Source organism: Chelonoidis abingdonii, chromosome 7 (assembly GCF_003597395.2).
Source record: "Chelonoidis abingdonii isolate Lonesome George chromosome 7, CheloAbing_2.0, whole genome shotgun sequence".
Taxonomy (NCBI): domain Eukaryota; kingdom Metazoa; phylum Chordata; order Testudines; family Testudinidae; genus Chelonoidis; species Chelonoidis abingdonii.
This window is the reverse complement of record NC_133775.1, coordinates 90,544,088-90,553,656: the sequence shown is the minus strand read 5'-3', so window position 1 is coordinate 90,553,656 and position 9,569 is coordinate 90,544,088. Positions and strand designations below refer to the sequence as shown.

General features: G+C 44.2%; 1 protein-coding gene across 1 annotated transcript in view; it reads left to right on the top strand.

The window, feature by feature from the left end:
• The first annotated feature begins 243 nt into the window (after window positions 1-243).
• The window catches only part of NEURL1B (neuralized E3 ubiquitin protein ligase 1B), a 50,418-nt gene continuing 41,092 nt past the window's right edge, over window positions 244-9,569 (top strand). Inside the window, exon 1 of the mRNA XM_032801477.2 lies at window positions 244-391. Within this exon, the coding sequence (XP_032657368.1) occupies window positions 361-391 (31 nt within the window). The 5' untranslated portion in view covers window positions 244-360. The remainder of the gene's footprint in view (window positions 392-9,569) is intronic.

The following is a 9,569-nucleotide window of genomic DNA, read 5'->3' as shown; positions in this document are numbered from 1 at the left end:
CGCAGAATCCGCCCGCAGCCTGCGCCCTCGCCACCCCGCAGCGCCCTGGAGCTTCCCCTGTTATCTTGCCCTGCAGCCCCCACTGAGCGCCAGGGCCAGGATCCTGCAGCTGCTGGCTCCGCCCCAGCAGGGCGGGCTCTGAGCCCGCGGCCAGCCCCCTGGAGGCGGCCCGGCCGCGGGGAGCCCGGGGAGCTGCTGGCTGCCAAAGCTGGCTCAGTGCGGCTTGGGCTGCGGTGTGGGGAGCCTCGCTGAGCGGAGCGCGGGCACGGCAGGAGACGCTCCCAGCCCCCGGCAAATGGCCCTTCGGAGCGCAGCGCAGCCCCGGGCCCGCAGACCGTCCGTCCCCCGCCTCGCGAAGTGATGGGCAACACGGCGCACAAGAGTCTGCCAGGTAAGGGGCTGGAGCGCGCTGTCCCCGTGGCTTCCCGGGGAGGGACGTGCTGGACGGAGCTGCCCCCGCCCCCTCTCTCATCTGGAGGGAACTAACCCCCATCCATGCCAGGGCTGGAGAGCGAGCCCGACACCCCGCAGAGTACTCGGGCTGGAGATACCTTTCCCCATCCTCCCGCTCTCCTGAGATGCCAGGGCTGGAGGGAGCTGCTCCACCTCCTAGGAAGCGGCTGTTTTTGTCTAAGCAAGTGGGCAGCAGCTTTATGCTGTATGATCTGGAGTTTCCATGCTGCTTTCCTGGTGTCCTGCAGTCAGTAGGAAAGGCAGAGCGCTGCCCCGGCTGCTGCACATGCTGCTTTCTGTCACATGCCGCTGTTACTGAGATCAAGGAGACCGGGTTTTACCCCCTGGGTTTGTGGTTCTGGAGTGCCAACACGTGGGTGTATTTGGGGGAAAAACGGCCGCCCTTCTCTCTCACTGCCACAAATTAAAATCTGTCAGGAAGGAAAGGGGATGAATGGTGTGTGTACAGTCTAAAAGAGAAAAGGGGGAATTTCTTTTTAAAAGAGGGGAGAGAGTTTTGAAGTCCTCTTTGCAGTCTTTGGCAGTGAAGGAAGCAGCATTGTTTAGCAAGGAGACATTTAAAATTCAAATCCTTTTTGTGTATCTTTACATCTCACCTGTTTAAGTATCTCAGACTAGCAACCCTTAGCTCTCTTTACTTTCCAAATGGTGCTCAGTTTTGTGTGTATGTGCATATGGTAAAGGGGGCTAGTTTTCTGTTGTCCATGAGAGGTAGGGGCTGAAGGTGTGTGTTGAAGAGGTGAGGGAGGGTGTTCCTTTCCAGTGCACATATCTGGCAGGGTTAGATGTGTGAAGGGACAGATGCTGAAACTAATGGCTTTTGTTCAGTAGCCAAGCATTGTGCTGACAGATGAGATGATCACTTTAGGGACAGTTTAGGATTTGTATATTTTCCCTTCCTTTTAATCCCAGTTCCTGTGTCATAACCAGAATAAGCTTTCTAAAACTCGAGGGTCCTCCGGAGACCCCAGAAGCAATGGGAAAAAAGACAATGGACCTTTAGCAGCTGGGGTAGATTCTGAACCCTGGTAGTGCAACAAAAGAGGGTAAACGAGGGTTTTTGCAGCTGAAATGGAGAGACCCTGGCTTTCAATTGAAATGCTTTTCGTTGCTGTTTTTAAAAAAGGACTTTGTGTGTAATTGTGCACAACTTCTTCAGCTGTTCAGCGACACAAGAGGGAAACTATCTGAAAGCAGATCTGAAATGTTTGGTGGACTGCCTTGGTTTTAAAAGGCTTTTCAGTGAATGCTTCTCTTATATAAGAGAAGCAGATATTCTTTTTCTTACAAGCTCATAATTGCGAGTTTTTCCCCTGAAAGAATCAGTGGATAATAAAAGCTGTGGGTCTTCATAGAATCAACAGTACTGAATTACTGAACTCTTGTGAATTGCTATATTCAGCTGTTTTTTCTTTTCTTTTCTTTGCAGCCATCCTGCATTTCACCCTTTGTACTTTGGGCACCCCATAAATAAAAAGAGTATTATTGAGCTTGTTTAAAGAAACAGAAGGACCTACTGAGTGCGCACATGCCTCCCAGTAATCAGCCCAAGGTTTGAATACTGAAGATTTGCCCTTATATTTTCTGTGAAAAGAGAGGGTGACTCACAAAAGAGCTTTTAGGGTGGTTGTTTGTGGTTAGCTATGAACCCAGCAGGAGATTTTTTAGATGAAAGCTTATATATCTTATTTCAATCTGCACTTGCATCTCTCTCCTACAGATATTACGCCTATATAGGAAATGATCTTTTCTCATCATAAAAGACATCAGAGCTGATTTATGTAATATTTGATGAATCAGTGAATAAAAGAGTTAAAGGGAGTTCTTGAGTTTGGAGAAAATTCATCCAGTCAGTAGGCTCTACAGATAGAAGGCAACCATCCCAAACATGGGAGAGAGCCACAAGCCAGAGATACATAGAATCATAGAATATCAGGGTTGGAAGGGATCTCAGGGGGTCATCTAGTCTACCCTCGTGCTCAAAGCAGGCCCAATCCCCAGGCAGATTTTTGCCCCCAATCCCTAAATGGCCCCCTCAAGGATTGAACTCAGAACTCTGGGTTTAGCAGGCCAATGCTCAAACCACTGAGCTATCCCTCATTGTTAAAGACAAAATTTCATGAGCGAAAAGCTTTACCTGCTGGGATGTGGGATGTAGCTAGAAGCGCTTTTATATTCTATGTAAGGTTATGGGGTTATAAAAGTTATTTCTGTCTGTTGCTAGAACAGTCTTTACTGAGCAGCCTACATGTGTATAACATAATAGCTGGGAGTTACTTCCTTGGTGAAGTCAGTTATGTTTTGATATTGAGCAATTACTGGTGATGAAAGACTTTTTTTGTTTTTCTCTGTGTTTTTTTTATTTTTCTTAAAAAGCCTTTTCTTCAGACTATAAAATTCCTCACTTTGTCATTGTTCTGATTAACCTTCATTTTCATGTTGTACCCCTGAACTGAGGTTTTCTGAAAAGTACCAATTGGTTGAGAACATTCTGCTTGTAAATGTTTTCCAAAATGTGCAAGGTAAAAACATTTATGATGCTCAAATGTTGTTTGAAATTGTTCTAAAAGATTCTAAAAATGTGACATTTCTGAAATTCTGCTGATTTTTTTAAATAGTAAAAGTTTTTTTTAAAAAAAGCAGGCAGCATAATGCTGCACAAAGCATTTAAGATGAAAGAAGAGTTTTTTTCCCTTTAAAATATATATATATATTTCAAGTTTTTAGGACCGAATTCTGCAAATCTGAACTTAATTATTTGCTTCTGGGGAACTGAAGCCCTGAACCTTAAAGGTATTTCAGTTCCTAACTTCCACTGATCGGTTGAAAGGGCGTGTTTGCCATATTGGGTTCATAGTTTGTAGTGTAGCAACCCTTTGTTATCAAACCGTCATTCTAGATAGAAGCAGGTGTTGAATTTTTTTTTTCAGAGCAGTTGTTTGAAAATGGGAAAGTCCTTTCTGCAGACTGAATTCTTGGGTGAATTCCTATTTACAAAGGCCATGACTATTTAGAATTACTTAAATCTAACCTAATATCTTTGAGCATTTCATCTCCTCCTTTCCTGCATATATCTGAAAAATTCTTCCTTTGCACCCTGACAAAATGAACAACATACTGTCTCATTTTAGCTCACAGAGAAATTTCTCTCCCATGTCACAGAAGCTGTGGAAGGATTTGAAGGAAGAAAAAAGCCTATTAATACTAGCCCAACACTTCTTTTAAACTTTTTGCTAAATGTACTGTGCGACTTCTTCTTTTTTTTTCTTTCTTTTTATTTTTTTAAATCAACATAAAAAGAGTTGAAGATGGAAAACTGATTTCCATTCTGATTAGATGTGGAGAAAATCTAGAGATCTCTTGCATTTGCCTCATGGAAAAGCCAAACAATCAAACTATTTTTGGATTTACATATAAATCTGTCCAATTCTTATCTCAAATGCTGAAAGGCAATCTGAAATTCCCCCCCTTTGCATTGTTCATTCATTTGTGTTTATAAGTTCACTTGATTGAACTTCAGCTGCTTATTGCCACTTGAAACGTTAATCCTCCTTATCTCTTTTTATCAGGCATCTTCATTTAATGATAGAAGCAAGCATCCTACTGATGCTGAAGAAATTGTATCAGGAGCTTGGTTACCTTCTGCTGGCCAAGCATTCTGATGGTTAACACAGTAGATTAAGGCAACTGTCAAATTAACAGCAAGATTCCTAAATGGAGTGGTACTGAAATAAGTAACAGAGCAGGGCTAATGAAAGCCAGTTTCTATATTTGAGCTGGTTAAGGAGGCATTGGATGAAAAGAGCTGAGATGTGTCAAACACATTTAACAAAGACTCTGGGGTGGTAGAAATTGATCTTCTCTAGGTGACAGCTTGATGATACATAAAGCACTCTGTCAGCAAAATAAGCTTTCCCTTTGGTTATTAATCTCAGCCACCAATGGGTCAATAGAATTCCTTAGCAATTTGTTCATACATGAAAGTGAATCAATATGATATGCAAGATATGTTCACTGCACAACAATTCTGGGAATTTAAATTCTTATGCTGCACCTCCTTTCCCTGATATGTGGGCCCAGACCTACCATTCCTACTCAAACTTCAATGGGAGCATTGCCTGAGTGGAGGAAGGCAGTATTGGACCCTGTGTTTGGATATGCACTCTTTGCCTCCACTCTCCTGCTGTATGTTGTTTAAAATAATTTGTAGCTGAGTGGTTAAGCAAGAGTGAAAACTTCGTTCAAGCCCATCACTTTTCTTTCTTCTGTAGATGATAGACTAGTTTGCAATTTGCAGTCAATAGGTAGAACTTTTTCTGACGTGCAAAGCTGACTGAGAGGTCAAGTGGAAGTTGTTGGAGGATTATGTCACATACCAAGGACTAATTTTATGACATTGAGGTGGGGTTGTAGGTAATGTTACCCTTGTGTTTTTGAAGCTAATTTGTTCTTGTCTGTTTTTGCTGATTGCCTAGCTTTCCCCACTGGTTGCTTTCATCTCCCTAGTCTCTGCTATTGCTCCCCTTGGCTTTGACTTCACCTCTCCTCTACCTGATTATTTCTTCTCATCCTCCCTCCCCTCCCACTGTCTCTGATGCTTCTTCTTTTTTATTTTACCCCCCACTCCTCCGTTTCAGCCCCACCTTTTCACTCACACTTCCTCCCATTCACTAACACAAATCCTATAAGCTATCTCAAATTCTTCCTGTCACATTCTCCTCCTTTATGGTGACACTCACTCCAGCCCTTCCTCCATCCCCAAGATGCACTGCAGCCCCCTTCTCCCCCCCATGCCTTTTCCTCCTCCTCCTTCCCTGTTACCAACAATAAGGTTTCTAACTGTTCCCTATTTCTAACCTCCTGACTTGCGTCCTCAGCCCTAGCCCCATCCTGGTACTAACATCTCTCATCTCTTTCTCAGCCTGTCACACTGCTCTGGCCATTTTTCCTCAAAATACATGTGTGTGCTGGGCTTCCACATGCTCATAATATGGCTAGTAGGGAGCTGAGGTATGGTAAAGAGCGGTGAGTGTATACGTGCCTGAGGAGAGTGGAAAGGTCATCAGACAGGCTTGGAGAGGCTAAGAGAGGGAGTGCTGAAGAGAACGGATGGGAGCCTTGTGACTTGGAGAAGTCCCTACATTGAATCAGGGCATAGCAGAACGCTGCAATGATTGGCATGCAGAGAGAGGTCCAGCTGAGAGAAGCAGAGGATGTCTTAGCCAGCCACCTGCAGTGGTTGGACAGAAGCACTGACAGCTGCTCCAGCAGGAGGGCAGGAACGCAGCAGGGAGAATCAAAGTAAATGACCCACGTACAAGCTAAGAATGTACCAGTTGGGTTCCCAGTTGGTGACTCTGGCCCAAATAGGGCCATTGGAATTTAACAAGGCAACCAGACTCCCTTTTTACAATCTGGCTTGGGTTTGATTGCCAGGCTGCTCCCCCAGCCTTAATCACAACTGTAAAGAATATCAAGTATGGCTGGCATGTGTCTTTGGTAAACATGAGGAATAATGGGGCTTGTTCTAAAAAAAAAAAAAATAAAAAAATCTTCTCCTTAGCTTCGAGGCCTCTTCCATATGTATGAAATATATATATGCCCCCCAGCTACACCCTTCTCGTCCTACTCCCACAGCTAATCTTTAGACCTTCATGGTTCTGAAACTTCCTTCAGATTCATACCATGCTTTCGCTCACTCCTCTTCAAGCCCCTCCTTAATGCACCACCTCTGTAAACTGTATCGACCAATGTACACTCTCTGAATGGCTGCTTGTATTTCAACCAAAAATCCCCACTCTGCTCTACACCTTTCCTTGTGTGTACTGTCCTATTTTATCTAGTTATTGCGATGCAATCCCAGGAGCTGCTGAGCACTAGCTTCCCTTGGAGGTGAGAGTACTTAGACCCTACGTTGGGGATCGCTTGAGAACACATGTTCTTTGCTGGCACATTCAGAGTTGGGATGTTTTGTGGGGCAAAAATATCCTTGCCATAATGGAAACAAGGAGGGAAACTAACCCTTTTGCCACAGTTAAAAATCTCCTTCACCCACCATGAGCTTCTTTCAAAATGTTGGCAAGGAAAGATCCTAACGGGTAAAGGTGGGAGGAACAAACACATCTGTCTGTTCTATGTTGCTGCCCATCAGCCTCCATGTAAAAATCGATCGCATTTTAAAGCCCCTAGTGAATTTCCCGAAGCCTCTGGTCTTTCTCCCTTTCCGAGGTAAAAACTCAGCTTGTAGCATGATTTTTGGTGTTGATTGTTTACATTTAATTCATTTCCTCTTTTTGTTTTGTCTGGTTGGTAGAGATTGATTGGGTAGAAGGAGTTGTCAGTGTCATGTCATTCTTATCCCAACAATCACCTTATTTATGTCTCTTTTCCTTTTTGACTGGTAAAGCAGAGCATGGGAGTCAGGGTTCCTGAATTCTCTTATTGGCTCTGGTACTGACTTGCTCTGGACTTTGATCAAGTCACTTTATTGTGTTGTGTCTCATTTTTGGATATAGATATTGTTTTGTCGCCCGGGGGGTTGTAAGATCTAATTAACATCTGCAGACCATGAAATCCTCCAACAAAAGAAGCCATAGAAGTGCAAAATAAGATTATCTTGTGGTGTGTGTTGTAGCTTTTTGCATTTGTATTCTTCTGAAGGAAACCCGACACTGAAGACTGTTGTGTGATTCAGGCTCTAGCACAGTATGTATGATTCATATGCTGAGAACTATATATAAACAGCCTAGCGCAGTACAGATCCAGAAATTCCTTGCATCCAACTGGTTTGGTAAATTCAGATGCTACTGTCAAAATCTGGATTGTTCAGATTATATAAACCAACTATATACACATCCAGGAAAACAGCATCTATCAAAATTGTAGCTGTGTTGAACCACCATGCTGGCCCCAGTGCCCTCCGTCTGTTCAGACAACCATATAGTACTTTTCCAAGGGTATTATTAAAATCAGAGTACTTTTCAGTTACTATCTGCTGCTAAATTATATAGTGCATTCTTGACACATACAATTCAGTTACCTTCCATTTTGTTGTACTTTTTGCATTCTAGAAGGGGTACAATATTGTTTTAGTAACTGGTAAAATGCTGCCTCTAGTAATGCAGCACTTTTGCACTGTGTGACAGTCAGAAAATTACTGGAATTCAAAGGATTTTTCATTCAGAAGACAGGTGTACCCAAATATAACCATTGTTCGTTTAGGCCCAACTTTTCAAACATAGATGCTTAAAGTCACACACCTAAATGTGTGCATTTAAACACCTTGTTATAGTGGCCTGACTTTCAAAGATGTTGAACACACAGAGCTCCCTTTGAAAGGCAAAGGAAATTATATGTCCAGCCCCTCTGAAAATTAGACCACTAATGTGGAAACATAAATATGGGTTTAGGTGCCGAACTTTAAGCACTCAAGTTTGAAAATGTGAGCATTATTGTTTATTTGACTTGATAATTCACTTTGAAGCTTATGTAACAGTCCTGGTCTCATTCCATCAAGGATCCTCCTCTGTATAATTTTCATTGGCTTTAATCAAGGGTGGAGATAAACATATTGCTCTTTGTCTGCGCCGGTGGATTTAGCATTAAGCCAGTTCTGTTTTCCAGGTACACTTTTGGTTAGGCAATGCCTGCTGCACAGCTTGCCTTGAAAAGAAACCTTGTGTTCTTCTCTATCAAATTGTCACAGTGCCTGTCTGTGAAGGTTTGTAACTAAAATAAGCCTTCACAGAGTGGGGGTATGTGCATGTCTTAGTGATGGATGTTGCTGGGTTCAAAAGACAGGAAAGGAAGGAAGGAGGTTACAGTGAAGCTATTGAAATTGGTAAGAGTGGAGCGGGAGAGAGCGTTTGTGAGAACACACATGTGAGTGCTCACTTGTTGAGATGACTTAGAAAGCTGGTACATGCGGTGGTGTTGTGGTCATGTTGGTCCCAGGATATTAGAGACAAGGTGATCTCTTTTGTTGGACCAACTTTTGTTGGTGAGAGAGACCAGCTTTCAAGCTTACACAGGCTCTTCCTCCGACAGAAGTTGGTCCAATAAAAGTTATTACCTCACTCACCTTCTTTCTCTTAGAAAGCAGATAGAAAGTGAAAGAGAGAGGAGTCAAGCCAAGTGTTGCATCCAGCAGAGAGGTAAGTGTGTTTATAAAGTTAGCCCTTCTCACAACTTGGAATCTTTGACTGCTTTGTATTTTTACGTTGCTGAGCTGCATGCTGCCTGGGCACCTACTTCTCCTGCCTCTCTCTCTTTGGGTGATTATGGCCAGCTATTCTCCCGGGCTTCCCATTACCTGCCTCTCTCCACAGCCGCCTGGGGGATGTGCAAGTGGGGCAATTTGCCCCAGGCCCTGGGCTTCACAGAGGCCCCCACGAGAGTTTTTCGGGGCCCCTGGAGCGGGGTCCTTCAGTCGCTCCGGGGGCCCCAGAAAACTCTCGTGGTGCCCGGGCCTCCGGAGCTTCTTCCGCTCCAGGTCGTCGTCGGCGGTAGGTTCTTTCGCTCTGGGACCTGCCGCCCAAGTTCCGGATCTTTGGTAGCGGGGGCCCCCCACCACCGAAGTCCTCAGGCCCCCTGAATCCTCTGGGCGGCCCTGCCTCTCTCTTTTTCCATTCTGCCGGATTTGAACATGAGTGGGCAATGTCTTCCTTATTCTCCCCTTGCGAGATATGTTGCAAGCTTGTGTTTCCAATCTCATCTAAGGTTCTCAATTTAAAGGACTCTCTCTCTGTGTGATAGTCTTGTTTTTCCCCAGTGTGTGCACATTTTCTTTTTGTCTCCCATCTTTTTGACTGCTGCTTACCTCCATCTGTTAATGCTACCTGTTATGGCAGCCAGACAACGTCTTTCAGTAGTTACTCACACCTTTCCTGACTCCTACGAGCTCTCTGATTTGTGACACTCATCAGGGGCTTCTTGATCTTAGGTGATAGCTCACCCAGGGAACCATTTTCCAGCCCTGCTCAGTGCCACGCCAGATGGCAGAAGCAGGGCCACCCAGAGGATTCAGGGGGCCTGGGGCAAAGCAATTTTGGGGGCCCCTTCCATAAAAAAAATTACAATACTGTATTCTCGTGGGG